General features: G+C 46.6%; 1 protein-coding gene across 2 annotated transcripts in view; it reads left to right on the forward strand.

Annotated features, from left to right (window-relative positions):
• Window positions 1-18382, forward strand: part of Map3k14 (mitogen-activated protein kinase kinase kinase 14) — a 54941-nt gene that overhangs the window by 15245 nt on the left and 21314 nt on the right. For both annotated transcript variants that reach the window (XM_013032053.1, XM_013032055.1), the window contains exons 2-6: window positions 8370-8645; window positions 9707-9776; window positions 12585-12792; window positions 12911-13525; window positions 15866-16003. In XM_013032053.1, coding sequence (XP_012887507.1) covers window positions 8390-8645; window positions 9707-9776; window positions 12585-12792; window positions 12911-13525; window positions 15866-16003 — 1287 coding nt within the window. In that variant the 5' untranslated portion in view covers window positions 8370-8389. The remainder of the gene's footprint in view (window positions 1-8369; window positions 8646-9706; window positions 9777-12584; window positions 12793-12910; window positions 13526-15865; window positions 16004-18382) is intronic.

Genomic DNA, 18382 nt, shown 5'->3' on the forward strand with positions numbered 1-18382 from the left:
GGAGGGAGGACCGTTAATTATATATGAGGAAGATAGGACTGGCTGGCCAGAAAAATTTGTCCCCTTGATTTTCCCATCTAAGACCAGCCCTCCAATATTACCTTCCACGTAGGCAGTAAGACAGCCAGTAGTGTTCTATGTGGTCCAACTTTTCCATTTTTCATAATCTTTCTGGAGTTGCTTAAGCTAAGAATATCCATGTAGCCCACAGGAGTGCAGATCTATAACCATTTCACACACTCATCACTGATAAGCATGGATAAAAGCAGGGAAGCAGTGGCCACTGAGGTTGAGGGCAGCTAATGGAACAGTCTCTAAGCATCTTCTTACTTCTGAGTCACCACTGATACAACTCAGTCCCCAGGGAGAACAAGAGTAGCGAGAAATGAAAAACAAAACCAGGAGGGGCAAGCTTGCTGGCTGTAGTCTCTTGTATTAGTAGCCCAGTTGCCTAAGTTCAGTGACTGCCTTAGAGGTGAGAGGGAGAGAGACAGAGAGACAGAGAGAGAGACAAGAGACAGAGGGAGAGGGAGAGGGAGAGAGACAGAGAGAGAGAGTGTGTGTGTGTGTTTCCTAGTACCAGGGCTTGAACTCAGGGCTTGTGCTCTCACTTGGCTTTTTTACTCATGGCTGGTCCTCTATCACTTGAGCTACACCTCCAGTCTGACATTTTGCTGGTTAGTTGGAAAGCCAGAACTGGTTTTGAATTGTAGATCTCAGCCTCCTGAGTAGCTATTAGATATTTTTGTCCCAGTTTTTTTTAATTATAGTAGGGGTTTTAAACATCTTTGATTATGCATCTTTTTCTGCATTTCTATTTGTTGTATGAGTTTTGAGTATAAAAAGTGGATATTGTCTCTTGGTATAAAGCTTCACCATGATTGGAGGGAGGGGGGAGGCTGGGAAGGGATGTGAAGGGTAAACAAAGGAGGAGGCTGCAATGCTTGGTAAGAAATGTACACATTATCCTGCCCATGTAATTGTAACTCCTCTGTACAGTGTGTTCACAAATAAAATAAAATTTTAAAAAAAAGCTTCACCATCTTTAGGGGTCTTTTAGCTACATTATTTCATCTGATAAATAAAAGGGGAAGAAGCCATGATTAAGGGTCAGCATGGAGGTGTGTAGAGAGGTCACCAGGTGCTGTGGACAGTCAGAAAAGGAGGCTGAGCCTTGGGAGGGATTTCCTAGCGGTGGGAAGCCTGGGAGTCTCTGTGAAGGATAAGCAGAAATGTCAGGTGACCCACCCAAGAACAGGGCCCATAGAGCAAGCCATTAGAAGCTTGGGACCTGTAGAGAAAGCAAACTACCAGAGCCAAGCCCTGTTTAGGGAAACCATGGTCAGATAGATTATAGCCAGCAGACTTGGGGCTGGGCCCATAAGCAGTGCAGAGCCAACAGATGTCATTAGAACGTGAGGTTGTCTAAGGGCCTGGTGTCAGAGGTCAGGAAGAAATGAAGTGGAGAAGACATTTGCTAGCAGAATAGACTGTCCTAAACCTCAGAAAAGGGACCTTGTAGGCAGCAATGTTTCTATCAGTGTTCTATTGGTGTTGCCAGGTGTGTGGTGGAGACTGGAAGACTGTTGTAAGTTTTATTCCAGAGATTTTATTTGCCTTGCAGTTGGACCTGTGGGATTAGCAGTAAGGCCAAGTAGTTGTGGGCATGTTGGGTTTCTTTTTTGATAATTGATGGGTACGATTTTAATGATTAATGAGCTTTCACATTTTATATCCTTCTTAATGGGAAATTCTTATGCAGAAATTACTCTCCTGGGAAGTGGGCTTCAAGCTGGCCAAGGAGGCAGTTTCCAATTCCACTAACTGAGTTTCTTCAGGAGTGCCGAAATGTGGGGCCCAGGGTTGCCCCTTTCTCTTCCTTCCCATAATTACTGGCCATGCTGTCTCCCCATCCAAGGGAAAGAATTCAGCAAGCCTCACAGAGCCTTGAAGCTTGTCTTATTGTCCTGTCATTGACTTTGAGGCTTTGTTGGGCATTATAAATTATCATTATGTCCTGAGTATTCTTTCTAGTATGAGTATTACATGGCTCTGGTTAGTTTGAGCCTAGCATCTGTTCCTCGGATTGTCATTGCCATGACAAAATACTTGGCATAAATAATCTAAAGGCAAGAAGTCTTTAATTTTGGCTCATACTTTCAGCCCACAGTCATTGGCTCCTGTGTTTCTGGATCTTGGTGAGCAGAATATCATGGTGGTGGGAACATGTGGCAGAGGCTGCTTAACCTCATGGTAGACAGAAAATAGAAGGAGGAAGGGATCATGGACTGGGCAGGATATAGCTCCAAGACATACCTACATTGACCTGTGTCTTCCAGCTAAGTCCTGCCTCCTAAAGTTTCTAGCTTCTCCCAAAACATGCCACCGTGGAGGGAACTAGTCTTCAACCCATGAGCCTACAAAGGACATTTCATATACAAACCATAACCATGCCTCTTTCTGCCCCTCTACTTTCAGCTGTTCTGTATAATTGTGTTTTGTTTCTTTTAGTCAATATCTAGTTGTATTTCTTTAAATTCATGTATAGCATGATTATGACCTACTTTGGCCACTTTACATTCATTTTTAAAAATCATCTGTTTTGCTTCTTTCTACCTACTTTTGTTGCTTTCTTCTCCCTCTCCTCCCCTCCAGCTTTCTGTTAGAGTAACTAGCACACAAAGTTATTCATGAATGCTGATGGTGAAGACATTTCCCCAGCATTTATACACTCAGTGAACACTTGCTAAGTGTATGTGGGAGGCTGCCATAAAAATGCTTCCCCGAGGAGATAGGTCTGAAAGGATAGAGGAGATCTGGGCAGATATTTTAAGAGGAGGAAAGGAGGCTTTCCTCATAAAAGAGGAATAGAGTGAGCAAGGGAAGAGAATCAGAGGCTTGCCCTGCCCATGGCTGCTCTGTTGGGGACCTCAGGGTGCACCTGGCCGGATGGCTGTTTTGCCAGGCCTGCTCTTTCTGTCTGGCACTTCCCTAGGTTCTTCCTTTTACACAGCCCCTCATTTTTTGATGAGCCTTGGGTAGCTTGATGGTCAGGCTGAAAAGGGGAAGCATCAACATGACATTGGTTTTCAACCAATATCTTATTAAGGAAGTTGAGTCATTCTGCTTCTGTTGCTTATCCCTGTGGGCATTCAGAGAAGGACAAGTTTTACTTCCAGAATGAAAGCGTCAAGAGAGAGATTTGTTTTGGTCTCTTAGTGGACATTTTCCAGATGATCCTGAAAGACAGAGATTTTTATTTTCCCTTTTTTATATAAGGAGAGCCAAGACTCCCAAGTATGGAATGCCTTCAATGAGGCTAAGAAGTTCCAGTGGTTCAGTGATGGCTTTTAGCAGCCTGGTCAATGGCAAGGGAATAAACATTTGTTTTGCATCCTCTATTAGCCAGGCCACCTGGTTGGCTGTTTGTGTACTCTCCTTCCCCCAGATCTTGACACATCCCTGTAGAAGCTGAGAGCAGTTAGGTGACCTGTTCAGGGTTAATGTGTAGGTTCAGGAGACAGAAGGCAAGTTCAACCCCACCTCCTGTAGCCATGTAACCTTTTTGGCATGTAATTGAACTTCTCTAGGCTATAGTTTCGCATCTGAAAATAAGATCAATATTGATAGGTGCTTAGTAAATATTGACTGTTATTATTCTGGATTGGGACATCTGGCCTTCACATAATCCTGACATTATCTGCAAATAGAAGAAACCTCAGAAGGTTTTCAAGGCCACTGGTTTCCACACTCATTTCTTGGAGACCTGGGTCCTTGGTGGAAGAGGGGAGGTGAGCAGGTAAAGATTTTGCCTTCCCCCTTATTCAGAGCAGCCCTTTCTAAAGCAGGTTACATGTTCTTTCATATTTGGGGGGTAAAAAAATTTTTTTAAGGAGAGGAAAATGGCCCTACTGCTATTTTTTGAAGTTGACAAGGCTGAAACAATGCCAGCGCTTTCACAGTACTGTACTTCCAAAAGAGGGAACTAAAGTGTGTTATACTTTAGAAAAGTGATCTTTGCTGGATACTGATGACTCCTGCCCGTGATCCTAACGACTCAGGAGGCTGAGATCTGAGGACCAAGATTGCAATCCAGCCCAGGCAGACAAATCCAAGAGACTCTATCTTCAGTTAAGCAGCAAATAACCAGAAGTGGAGGTGTGGCTCAAGTGGTAGACCATCAGCCTTGAGTGGAAAAGCCAAGCCAAAGTGCAAGGGAGGCCCTGAACAATAGCACAATTCCTAGTACAAAAGGAAACAGAAAGGTAATCTTCTTTAAAGATCAACATTTAAAATGTAATATAAATTTTGTAACCTTTGTGAATTAAAACCTCATTCCAGTCCCAGAACCCTAGGAACAGAAATTTCTCTGTCAGAAAAAAATTGCCAGCACAGCCTTAGACCAGCAATGCCCAACAGGACTTTCTACCCAATGGAAATGTGTTCCATCTGTACTATCCTTTATGGTAGCTATTGCCACTAAGGAACTGGCTTTTAAATTTGATTTAATGGTAATTAAACCACATATTGTTGGCAGCTACCATTTTGGACAGTGCCTTTAGGGTATGGAAAATCATCAATGAACCTGTCAGAAGAACAGATTCTACGGCTAATGACCAATCATTTGATTCAGCAGGTCTAGGAAGGGTATACCTTCCCTCCCCGCCCCCCATCATGGGACTTGAACTTAGGGCCCAGGCACTGTCCCTGAGCTTTTTTGCTCAAGGCTAGTGCTCTACCACTTTGAGTCACAGCTCCACTTCCAGTTTTCTGGTAGTTAATTAGAGATAAAAGTCTTATGGATTTTCCTGCCTGGGGTTGGCCTTTGAACCATGATACCAGCCTCCTGAGTAGCTAGGATTACAGGTCTGAGTGAGCCACCAGAGCCCAGTGGAAGGGTACATTTTAAGAATACATTTGGGGCTGGGAAGGTGGCTCAGTGGTAGAGCACTTGCCTTGCATGCTCAAGGCCCTGGGTTCGATTCCTCAGCACCACATAAGAAAAAAGCCGAAAAAAAGCCGGAAGTGGCACTGTGGCTCAAGTGGTAGAGCGCTAGCCTTGAGCTGAAGAGCTGAGAGACAGCACCCAGGCCCAGAGTTCAGGCCCCACGACCGGACCCCCCCCCCAAAAAAAAGAAAGTAATACCATTTTTAAAAAAAAGAATCCATTTGGTTATTCTAACTTGCAACCAGGTTGGAGACCACTGCATTTGAGAGCTCTTCTTTGGAGTAGAAGAGTAGAGATAGAATCAGGAATGGATTCTTGGCCATGACTTACTAGGGAGACTAGAGCAACTTCCTTTGGAACACCAGACCTTTGGTAAATTCAGTGAATGCTGTGGATCCCTATTCTGGAAAAATACAAGCCACATATCATTTCTGGAGCTCACAAGTCTTGAACATAGACTGAGTTGCTGCTACAGATATTGCCCTGGTTTGATCTGGTAGCACCCCAATCATTCCGACCCCCAGATTTCTGCAGGATCAGCAGTGCACAGGAGATTAGGTAGAAAGTGTACATCAGGCCTGAAAGATTGCTGAGGAAATTCAACTTCTTTCCTTTCCTTCCTTTTTTCCCCCGGGCTTGTGGGAATAGCCTTTGCCATTGCTCCAGTCTCAGCCCCTATGTGACAAGAGAGCAGGGGGCTGAATGTACCAGAGATAGAGGGAGTTGGGGTCAGGGTCCAGGCTGAGTAATGGAGCAAGATCTTGACCTCTCTTCAAAGGCAGAGGCATAACTGACCCTCACTTAGTCACCACTCCCCCACATGTTGCAGGAACTGGGAGGCAAGCCAGCAGTCAAAGCCCAGGCTGGGTAAGCCACCTGGCCAGCCCTCCCAGAGTTAGTGTAGAGCCCTGAGTTTTATGGACCAGACCCAATGAGAAGTGAGGAAAGGCAAGAAGGAGGAAGAGAGCAAGCCTGTGTGTACATGGAGGAATGCTGCCATCAGGGCAGAATGTCCGGAGAACAGCCTTTTGAACTTGGAGGTTGTTATTGAGGGTCTGAGTCATGGTCATGTGGCACAGGAAAGCTAGCCACAGGAGAAGCTTTACTGCTCCAGGGCTCTGATTTTCTGCTCCTGAGAGGTAAGGGTCAGCCTGTTTTCCCTATGCCCTTCACAGGTTCAGCTGCCATCTGCTGGGTCAGCTTCTCAGTAGCCTCCTTGCCAGTCTGCCTGCCAAGCTGGGGCTGAGTCACTGGGCAGTGCACAAGAGGCCTTGGCCTCAACTTCTCCCCGGAAAAAGAGGGCCTGGTATGTGTGGAAAAGGATCAGGGTTCCTGGCCCACTGCCCAACTAGCCACCAAGATGAAAAAATGGCTCCTAGGGTGAGGGAGAGTACCCCACAGCCTCTCTGGAGGAGCTCTTGCTCCAAATGAACTTTCCAGAACACGTAATTAAGCCATGCTGGGCAGAGAAAGACTGTCTGAGCCAGAGGACTAAGTCTCTGAACAGCAAGGCACTTCCCTCGGTCTCATCTTCCTCAGTTGTCAACCCAGTGCTCCCTTCATGCTTAGGATTATCCTGTTTCTTAAGATCATGGCAAGTTCTTCTTTGTCCTTTGATCTTTCTCATTCAGCCAATATAGATCGCTTCTCCTTTGTGACCCCCCTCCTCCCCGTTCAAGAGCCTGGACCATCCATTCCTATCCTTGAGTTTGCCTGTGACCTTGGAGACTTGGGAATGGGTACTCAGCTTGAAGACCCTAGGCTCTGGGCCTTGGCCCTGCTCTGCCACACATGGGCTTGGTGACCCTGAGCAGGTTCTCACTTAGTGAAGCCTCAGGTTTATCATGTGGAAATAAAGAGAATAGAGCAATTGTAAGCACATACATACTACTGTTATGTTTAGAGGGTGGTTGTTGTTGCTTTGTTTTTAGATCACACTTCCCTTGGAGGAAAGGCTAAAGAAAGACTCTAGGCCTTAGCTTAGTTCATCTCTGGAGGGTGGAAGGGCTATAGAGATAAGAAATCATTGCAAGAAAACCAGCCTACCTTATTGACCTTTTACCAAATTGGAAGTCAGAACAACTTCAGCTAAACACTATTCTCTTTCATGGCAATTCTAGTCTACAGGCTGTTCACACAGACTGTTAGCCATTCATGGGGCTGCATTGCATGGGGCTGCCGTCCTATGCAGCTTCCTAGGGAAGGCACAGACTGGTCAAGATGGAAGCCAGAAAAAGGTGTAGTCTCATGCTTTGTCCTCAGATCTCCAAGAGTACAGGTTGATGTGAAAGCCTTCAGTAATAATATTACTGCTAACATTGACTGAAAGAAGAATAATACCTACAAGTTTTCAGCAAATAGGTTTAGACATTAGAGGAGGTAACATGGCAGCTCCTTCTGGATAGCCACAAACAAATGCATTTTGGGAAAAAAGCCAAGGACTGAGTGCCATTTATTTTGCAGGCTGTGTATTTTAGACTTTGTGAGATGTATACACATGTATATGTTTATTTACAGTCATGCACTGCATGATCAGTAGTAGGATGCATAGATGACTATATAAGATTGTATCAGCAGGGCATCGGTGGCTCATGCCTGTAATCCTAGCTACTCAGGAGGCTGAGATCTGAGGATTGTGATTCAAAGCCAGCCTGGGCAGGAAAGTCCGTGAAACTCTTATCTCCAATAAACCACCAGAAAACCAGAAGTGGTGCTGTAGCTCAAGTGATAGAGCGCTCGCCTTGAGCTGAAGAGCTGAGGAACAACGCTTAAGCCCAGAGTTCAAGGCCCACGACCAACAACAACAACAACAAAAAAAGATTGTATCATGAAACGATGGCTTGGCTTGATTTATATAGATATATTTTATCATGTTCATACCATGATGAAATCACCTAATGACACATTTCTCAGAATATGTCCCCATCATTAAGCAGTGCTTGATATTTATATCAAGTCCATATACCTACCTGTGCTAGATTCTCTCCCTGGGAGAAAAGCCACTGTGGACAGTGTGAGGGCAAGGTGAATGTGGGGTCGATGAGGCGATGGTTTTGGAGGATGGGATTCATCAGTCTGTCCTAGAGAAGCAATATTTGTGAAACAGTAGGAGAGGATGTAGCCATTGTAAAGGCAGGAAACCACCAGCTCACTTGTTTGGCTCATCATTGTCCTAGAGGCGGGAGGCTGGATTCTTTGTTGTTGGTCCAGTGGAGGAGTCTGTTTATATTGGGTGGCCTGTAGGGCTTAGGGTGCCACATAGATAACATGTATATATGTTACAAGATTGGCCCCTTGACTGCTCAGAGTGTTTGGAAGATACATGCGTATAAAGCATAAAAAGCCCACTGTGTTTCTCCTCCAACCCAAACCTGACCAGTGCTGCCACATGGAATGATCTGCTCTGTTTGTCTTTCCTCAGGACGAGTGTGAGCCTGGGAGATGGCAGTGATGGAAGTGGCCTGCCCAAGTGCCCCTGGCTCTGCAGTTGGGCATCAGAAGGACCTCGCCAAAGCCAAAGAGAAGACACAGTCTCTGGAGAATACACAGAGCTGCGTCTACAAGCTTGAAGCTGTGGAGAAGAGCTCTGTGTTCTGTGGGAAGTGGGAGATACTGAACGATGTGATTACCAAAGGCACAGCCAAAGAAGGCTCTGAGGGCGGGCCATCCGCCATCTCCATCATCGCCCAAGCTGAATGTAAGAGTGTAGGGTAGCTGTGGGCATGGGAACAAGAGGGCAGACCTATGGGTACGTGGATGGGCATGAAGGCGGCCATCTTCTAAGTCCTCTAGGGAAGAGAACAGAGTGCGAACTCCATGAGATTCTCACAAGGGACAGACAATGTACAATAAGAGTTGTAAAGGTATCAGGGCAGAACGTGGCAAATAGAGGCTGTGCCCACTGTCAACCGTGCAGGGGGAAAAAACTGACATGCAAGACTGTTGAGGGCTTTTTGCAGGATCATCAAATAGCCATTAACCTTCCCTTCTCCCGTAACTGGAGAGGCCCAGATAAGAAAGGCCAGTTCTCCTGGAAAGCCCCATTGGGCCTGCAGGTCCTTCACTACCTTCTACTTGAGATGGCCACACCCCAAAGAATGAATGCCCTGCTCTTGGGCCTGCTGGGCTGGTCTAGAGGTAGCCAGCCTCCACAAGGTGAGGCCAAGTCTGGCCTTTCCCTTCTCCTAAGAATTGGTGGCTTGCCAAGAATTGGTGTTTGCCACCAAGCAGGCCAGGAAGGCCTAGCGGTGTTCTCTTAATAACCACCCCTCCAGCCTGGGAAGTCTCTAGGCTACAATCTGGAGACTGACAGCTCATAGTGGAATTTTCCACATGTATATATCCCTTTGCTTGTCTTTCACTACCTTCTGGTTAGTTTTTGAGGAGAGAACAGAAATTTAAATTGCGCCAGTGCACACATAAACATAGTAGCATACATTGAGTATTCACTGTGTAGCAGGTACTATGTAGATCATCCTGGGTAACCGGTCTAACTGAAGTTTTACGGTAAGCAGAATAGGCCAGGTATTCTCTGATCCTCGTCTTACAGACAGCCCCTCTTCTCTTGACCTGTACGCTGAAGGAAGGGTGACACCAGTGAGAGAAGGTGGCGATGGCTGGAAGGCAAGTCACCTGACAGAGGTGGTCTGAGAAGGGGGTGTAGTGGAGGGGCAGTGCTCTCTCTAAAACAGTTCTTTGCTCCATTCACATTTCCTGTTCTTGTTTATGCTAATTCAACTCCTTTTTCTTGACTTAAAGGTGAGAATAGCCAAGAGTTCAGTCCCACCTTTTCAGAACGCATCTTCATTGCAGGGTCGCAGCAGTACAGGTAAGAAGGTGGATTGGAGTAGGAAAAAACTAACACTCCTGACACCTCCCCCCAGCTGCCCACCTGGGCTGCTTCCACTCAGCTCCTGGCTCTGTTTCAGCACCTGGGCTGTGTTCCTGGCCACTCTCCAGCTGTTCTGGCCCAGCTACTCTCTTTGCCAGATCAGCTTTACAAAGGCTGTTCCCAGCTTGTGGATGACTGACCCTGGCTCCCATCAACTTGATGCTTTATTTTTATTCTCTTCCGAGTCCTTGATGCACCCTATTTCCCATAAACAGGGAGAATGTCAAGAACAGCAGCTATTTCCTGGTGGTGGGGCCATGAGCTCAGGCACAGAGGGGCGGCTGTCCCTGTCCTTGCAGGAGATACCAAAGTGTCTTATTCCTGTGACATCTACCATGCAGGCGTGAAGGCTGTGGAAACAGAAGGGACATAGATTTGAGCTGCTTAGTGACCAAGTGTGGCTCGTTGCCCTAAAGATGACTTTTGGCAACTAAGAGTTTAATGTAGAAATAGTTCCCTTCCTTAATCTAAGCCAATTTCCTTACTGGTATTTACTTTGTAAATACCAGGGTCTGAGGGGGGAGGGGGCAGGTGAGAGGCTGCTGCTCTAGGCCCAAGAAATGGTCCAGTGTTTGGTTATTCTTTATATTGTCACAAGGCGCCTTTGGCTCAGAGAAGTGGGTTCCTTTCAGCTGCATGAGAGAAGACTGCAGGCCTCCAGCACACTTAACATTCAGGGAATCTGCCACCTTTATGAAGGCAGAAAGTGAGGCCAAGAGAGGTTTGCTGACATTCTGGGCTGCTCCATGACTATTTTGCAGCTGCTCTTTCTAAAACTCCACTGTTGCCAGTTTCTTTCATATCTGGCAAGGGCAGGAGCTGGCAGAGCCTCTGTAGTGCCACCAGAGAAGAGCAGGCACCCTAGTAGCTGAGCACCAGCCGTAGAAGGACTCTGTTTGGCAACTCCCAGCCTTCCTATGGCAACTAGCTAGCCCCAGGAGCTAGTGAGGATAGAGATAATAAAAATAACTACTGTCCTCCATCAGAGCTGAGAGTGCCTGCCTTGATTGTGACCCCTTTCTGGGGCAGCCTACCTGGGGAGCAAAAAGAAGTGTACCCCCCACACACACCAGTGGCAACCATTTGTGGGCAGCCTGCCCTTGGGTCAAGTATTAAGCTAAGCTTTTTTTCTTTGTGTACTAGGGATTGAACGCAGGGCCTTATGCTTCCAAAGCAGCTGCTCTGCCACTTGAGCTACCACTCCAGACTCTTTTTGCCTTGGTTCTTTTCTTTTCTTTTTTTTTAATTGTGAGAATACCATACAGAGGAGTTACAATTACATGGACAAGATAACGAGTACATTTCTTATCAAGCATTTTTGCCTCCTCAGTGTTTCCCCTTCCCATCCCTTCCCATACTCCTCTCCTCCCCCCAACTGATCCTCCCCCTGCCCTCCAAAGTTGTTAAGTTCATTTTTCGATATAACAATTTGTACATCTCATTGTTGCAATGGGTCCACCTGTATCCCTAGTTAAACAATTTGTTTTTTTTTCCCCTTCCCCTCCACAAATTACACCAACATCAAAAACAGTGAAAGAATGGGTTATACTGTGGGGGAGGGACATACAAAACAACATAGAAATCATCTTATAAATATGATAGAAACAATTGCATGAAAGGAAAAAAAACAAAAACATTTGAATACTTATCTTGGGGTTCATTCCCCTAACATCAACTTATCTGACCTTTTCTGCTTGATTCAAACATATACTAGTTGTTGCAAATAAGGGAAACCATGGGACCTATGTTCCTTTGGGCCTGGCTTACTTCACTTAATATAATTTTTTCTAAGTCTTTCCATTTCCTAACAAATGGGGCAATGCCATTCTTTCTGATGGAGGCATAGAATTGCCTTGGTTACTTTCAAGAAAAAGTATCACTTTATGCCCAAGCCAGTATGGACTGTCGTCCTCCTATGTGTGTTTCCCTGTGTCCCTGGGGATGACAGGTGTGTACCATGGCACCTGGCCATCATGCTTTCCCTATAGCTTGGATAGCAGGCACACCCACTGCACTCAGCTGTTGGTTGAGATGGAGTCTTAGTAACTTTTATGCCTTGTCTGGCTTCAAACTATAGTTCCCAATCTCTGTCATCCAAATAACTAGAATTACAGGCTTGAGCCACCACACCTGGCCGAGTTAATCTTTTTTTTTTTTTATCGTGGGGCCTGAACTCTGGGCCTGGGCACTGTCCCTCAGCTCTTCAGCTCAAGGCTAGTGCTCTACCACTTGAGCCACAAATGCCACTTTGGACTTTTTCTGTTTATGTGGTGCTGAGGAATCTAACCCATGCCTCATGCATGCAAAGCAAGCACTTTACCACTGAGCCACCTTCCCAGGCCTGATCTAAGCTTTTTAAGTGAAGTATTTTATTTAGCCATGTCTCCACCCTATGTGGAAGAAAATACATTCATAAATGAGAAACCTGAAATTCCCTGGGGTTTAGGAACTTACCCACACTTGTACAAATACAGCTATGTTCCTCATAATGACATTTTGGTCAGCAAGGAACCACATCCATAAAAGTGGACCCATAGTGACATCGAAGCTGCCTTAAGTTTATATAAGTGCACCTTATGTACACGGCTAATGCTGTTTCTCAGGATGTGTTCCTTTTAAGTAGTGCCTGACAATTATAACAGAGCTGGAGTTTGCACTGCAGTCTAACTCCAAATCCAGTTCTCTGAACCATTCCTCCTTCCTGCTTCCTTGTTTCAAAATGTGGATCCATCTCTTTTCTGACAGCCAGTCTGAGAGTCTTGATCAAATCCCTAACAATGTGGCTCATGCAACTGAGGGCAAAATGGCCCGTGTGTGCTGGAAGGGAAAGCGTCACAGCAAAGCCCGAAAGAAACGGAAGAAGAGCTCCAAGTGCCCAGCCAAGGCGGGTATGGCCTTGGCCAAGCCTCTGCCCAGAACCCCTGAGCAGGAGAGCTGCACAATCCCAGTGCAGGTGAGACCCAATACCTGTAACCCTGCCTCAACTCTTGGGCCTTCGGAACAGGGCCTCTGCCTTGGCCCTGTTGCTGTGGCCCTGTCACTGTGTTCTGACCCCTGTGTTTTCCCCACAGGAAGATGAGTCTCCACTAAGCCCCTTGTATGTCAGAAATATTCCCCAGTTTACAAAGCCTCTGAAAGAACCAGGGCTTGGACACCTCTACTTTAAGAAACTCAGCGAGGGCCTACAACCAGCACTGCCTCGACCAGAACTCCACAAACTGATCAGCCCCTTGCAGTGTCTAAACCATGTGTGGAAACTCCACCATCCCCAGGACATGCGCCCCCTGCCCCATTCCACTCACCCCTTCCCCTACAGCAGACTGCCCCATCCCTTCCCATTCCACCCTCTCCAGCCCTGGAAACCTCACCCCCTGGAGTCCTTCCTCGACAAACTAGCTGGTGTAGACAGCCAGAAAACCCTACATAGCCCTCACTTGAGAACACTGGCCTGTGTAGAACATCAGAAACCTCCCCCTGGCCCACACTTGGAGCCCAACTTCTCATCTCATGGCAACCATGAGAAATTTTCTGTGGAAGAATACCTGGTGCATGCTCTGCAAGGAAGTGTGAGCTCAGGCCAGGCCCACAGCCTGACCAGCCTGGCCAAGACTTGGTCAGCAGGGAACTCCAGGCCCCAGAGGCTCAGCCCTGAAACTGAGGACAACGAGGGAGTTCTGCTTACGGAGGTAACTACTCTTCCGACTCCTATACACATGCCTCCACCACCAGCTCTCAGGTCAGGAGCTACAACTAGGGGTGGAGCCTGCTGTGAAGAGAGAGTATCACTCACTAAACAAGTAGACCTTGGGGGATGGTTCCTTCCCTATCAGGATCACTTGGCAGCAAAGTACTTGTTTGGAATTGCATGTATTAGCTTTCCATTACTGTGATAAAATGCCTGAAATAATTAACTAAAGAAGAAAGGCTTAGCTAGGCACCAGTGGCTCATGCCTGTAATTCTAGCTACTCAAGAGGTTGAGATCTGAGGGTCATGGTTTAAAAACCAGCCTAGGTGGGAAACTCTGTGAGACTTTTATCTCCAGTTAACCATCAGAAAACTGGAAGTGGCACTGTAGCTCAAAGTGGTAAAGCACTAGCCTTGAGCAGAAGAGCTCAGGGACAATGTCCAGTCCCAGAATTCAAGCCCCACAACCCACAAAAAAAAAAAAAGGGCTGGAAAGGTGGCTCAGTGGTAGAGCGCTTGCCTTGCATGCCTGAGGCCCTGGGTTCAATTCCTCAGCACCACATAAGCAAAAAGAAAAAAAGCCAGAAGTGGCGCTGTGGCTCAGGTGGTAGAGCGCTAGCCTTGAGCTGAAGAGCTCAAGTGCCCAGGCCCAGAGTTCAGGCTCCACGACCTGACCCAAAAAAAAAAAAAAAAGGAGAAGAAAGATTAATTTTGCCTCAGTTTCGGAGATTTCAATCCATGGTCACTTGACCATGTGGCTTTGGGCCTGTGCTAGCTCAGTACATCATGGCAAGAACACCTGGTAGAACAGTCCTATTTCACAGTAGCTGAGAAGCAAGAAAGAGAAAGGAATCAAGGTCCTAATATTCTCTTCAAGGACAAACTTCCAAAGACCTGACCCTCCCAATTGACCTTACCACTATTTTTTTTTTACAGTTGCAGGGCTTGAACTCAGGCTTGAACTGTCCCTGAGCCTCTTTGTACTCAAAGCACTTTACTACTTGTGAGCCACAGTACCACTTCCAGTTTCTGAGTGGTTAATTAGAGATAACAGTCTCATGGGGACTTTTCTGCCTGGGCTGCCTTCAAACAGTGATTCTCACATCTCAGCGTCTTGAATAGAATAGCTAGGATTATAGGTGTGAGTCACCAGTGCCTGGCTTAGGCCTTATCTCCTTTTTTTTTTTCTTTTTTCTTTGTTTTCCTCTTGGGGCTTGAACTCTGGGCCTGGGCACTGTCCCTCAGCTCTTCAGCTCAAGACTAGTGCTCTATCACCTTAGCCACAGTGCCACTTCCCGTTTTCTGGTGGTTTATTGGAGATAAGAGTCTCATAGACTTTCCTGCCTAAGCTGGCTTTGAACCGTGATCCTCGGATCTCAGCCTTCTTAGTAGCTAGGATTACAGGCGTGAGCCACTGACGCCTAGCAGGCCTTGCGTCTTAAAGGTTCCATTCCTTCCCAGTAGTCCCGTAGGCTGGTAACCAAGCTTTGAATATTCAAGATCTAAACTCAGTTGTTTTCTCCCTTCACTTGCAGCCTCTCTTTCCACAGCCTTTCTGTTTCTGTTTTAAGTTGTCCCAGTTGGTCACCTCATTATTGCTGAGTTGTGTATTATATGAATAATGCATGTTCTTGGAAACAGGAATAAACAAGTGGCAGGAAGAGTAAGGATTTTTCCCTTTCCTACTGCTTCCCTGCTTTTTCCTCTAGTTAGTTCTCTTCCCAGATAACTTTGGAACGTTGAACACTTTCATTCATCTTTACTTTCTATGTTCTACTTTGTTAACCTTTTTTAAAAATGCTGGTTCTGGAGCTTGAATGCAGGTCCTCACACTCTCACTCAGCATTTTTACCCACAACTGGCCCTCTATCACAGGATCCAAGCCTCCAGCCTCGCCTTTTGCTGATGAATTGGAGATGGGAGTGTTTCAGACTTTTCTACCTGGGCTGATTTTAAACTGATCCACAGATTAAGATTGTAGGCATACACCACCAGTGCCAAGCTTTCATTCACTTTTTACATAGAGTCCCTTGGCCCCTGTACCTCTTCATTGCTCCTTCCTTTCTTCCATCTTCTAGCTCCTAAGTTACATATTTTCACTGTCAAAGTTGTTGGTAGTTCCATTTTGGTCTCACAATTATAAGAATCAACTGGTCCCTCAGGCAGCCTGTAAGTTCTCTTTGCCTTCTTAATCCTCTAAGTACCTCTCTGGGCCTGCACCTCCCAGCACCTTTCCTTAGACCCTACAATATCTTTGTTTGGGACCATTCAGCCCCTGTAACCCTCCATCTCTCTACCACTCTAATTACTGAAACTGGCCTCTCTCTCTTGCCAATCCCAGAAACTCAAGCCGGTAGATTACGAGTACCGAGAAGAAGTCCACTGGGCCACACACCAGCCCCGTCTAGGCAGAGGCTCCTTTGGAGAGGTCCACAGGATGAAGGACAAACAGACAGGTTTCCAGTGTGCTGTCAAAAAGGTAGGCTAAAGGTACTCCAGGAAAGCCAGACAAAGGCTGCTACAGTCACAGGGTGGCCCAGCGATGACTTGATAATAGCCATAACTAGCTGCCCTGGATCAGTGGAACTGGCAGGAGGCAGTCTGTTATGTGGCTTGGCCTGGTCGTTTCCCTCAGTATGAGTGTCTGTGAGAGGCAGTATGCAAGCATACAGCGTCATGTCTGAATACAGCCTGTGCCACTCCTGATGCCAGGGTCTGTAATGAGCAAGTCCAGTTGTAGAAGATGGTCAGGCCTTCAAGAAATTCATGTTGAATTAAAACTCTAAGCCAAACACAGGGGCCACCACACACCTGGACCAGAAGGGGATTAATGCAGTAACTTCCACCTGTCACATGCCTCCCAGGAAGAAAGTAGCCACTGGGAATTAGCTCTGTCTGACATTGGAGCCCTGCCTCCTGTTGGCCAGGTGTAGGACAGCCCTATGAGGCAGATAACACAAGGAAGCATAGCTCAGCAGGAGCCTGAGGAGCTAGCCTGGTGAGAGAACCATGGTTTAGATCCAGGTTCAACAGACAAGAGTATGGCTTTGAACCTTCTTCAGAAAAGGAGAGGGGGAAAAAAGTCATGATTCACATCACCTACCCCACTCCTTATACTCTCCAATGATAAGAGCTAAGGCATAGCACACCGTCCGGAAGCCATAGTCCATATCCCTCAAAGGTTGTCAGCTCTGTCCCATTCAGTACCTGCTGTCCCACCACAACTAGGAGTCCTACCTTTGAAAGCTATCTGGTCCCCAACTCAAACTCAGAACCTTCATTACTGTAGCCCATTTTCTTGGTCCAAAGGACAGGATGAAAGAAGTCAGCCTGACATTGTTAATGTGGCTTATGTTAAAGATGCTCAGATCCTCAAAAGCAGGAGTAGGGAATATTTTTTTTCTGCCAAGACCTATTTTGGATATATATAACGTCATTTATGGGCCTAGATTTATTGAATTTCACTTTGAAAACAGTTCCTAGATTTATTAACTTCTGGTCCCGCCTGCGGTTGGCAACCAACCGCAGACCAAATGATTTTGTAGGCCTTCTGGCTGGATGCCCCGCCCCCCCACCCCCCAAAGGAAAGGGAGCAAGTAGCCAAACCAGACAGTGGTAGCACACTCAGGCTGCATGCCAAATGGACTCCGCCACTGCCATCACGGCTGCTTGTGGCTTTGAGAGTGAGTCCTCAGCTGGGATGTGAATAGACTTGATTTCCTGTCTTCCATTTTGAAAATCAGAATAGTGGGATGAGAGAAGGAGCAATCAGTAAATTCTACCCTAAACTTCACGACTGGCAAATGAGCTGGTTCTACTCCCCTAACAGAAATATGTTGAGTTTTTTGCCAACATGGATCATCATCTTCCACTTGGATGCCAGAGCCACGTGCCTAACCTCCTCAGCTACATTTCTCCTCCCCAAGGCCACCAGAGAAGGCTCAGCTGTCCCTGCTGAAAGGCAGAGGGAGGAGGGTGAGAGAGTGTGAAGTGTCCTAGAGACAGTGCCCAGTGCTGGAGCTTAGTCATTGGCTCCTCAGCTGTTTCTCTGCTGAGGTCCTTTGAGTCCCGGGTGATGAGGTAAACAACTTGAATACAGTGGAAGACGACAAGTGCTCCATTTCTCATGTCTTATACTCAGGGAAGTTGGGAAAGCTCTCAGTTCAAGACGCCATCCATGGCTGACTATGCTCAGAACTCCATCTCCTTCCTAACAGGAGCACCTGGTGGAAATTGCTTGTTGGCAGGCCACACAAGCTTTGATTGGTGGGGCAGACAGACTGTCCCTTCTCAAGGGAAGAGGTTAGGGCAAGCATTCGTGTCTTGTACGTTTTTTAACCGGAAGACCAACTATGAAATAGTTCCCTGATCTGGGGGTCTAGCTCAATGGTAGAGTGTTGGCTTGCCTCACAAGCATTAGGCCCTGAGTTTGATTCCCAGTGCCACCAAAACAATAAATAATAAAGTTTCCTGATAAAGAGGTAGAAAAGGGAAAAGTAGGCCAAGGATCAGAGGTCAGAATACACATGTAATCAGAATATATCCATGTCCCTAGAGTATTCCCAGGAAGGATCTGGAACATGTGATGTCACATATTGACTCCAGCATTCCCGAGGGCTTCCTTCTGGAACATCCTTCACCTGGGATGACATGCTGGTGGGCACAGATCCAAGGTTTAATGCATTATGTTTTTTCTTAAGGTATCTCTGCTGAGTATGGCATACCTCCCAGCTATTTGGGAGGCAGTCTCCAAAAACAAAATGTGGGGCTGGGAAGTTGGCTCAGTGGTAGAGCGCTTGCCTTGCATGCCTGAGGCCCTGGGTTCAATTCCTCAGCACCACATAAGCAAAAAGAAAAA

This window comes from Dipodomys ordii, unplaced genomic scaffold, assembly GCF_000151885.1.
Source record: "Dipodomys ordii isolate 6190 unplaced genomic scaffold, Dord_2.0 Scaffold147, whole genome shotgun sequence".
Lineage (NCBI taxonomy): Eukaryota > Metazoa > Chordata > Mammalia > Rodentia > Heteromyidae > Dipodomys > Dipodomys ordii.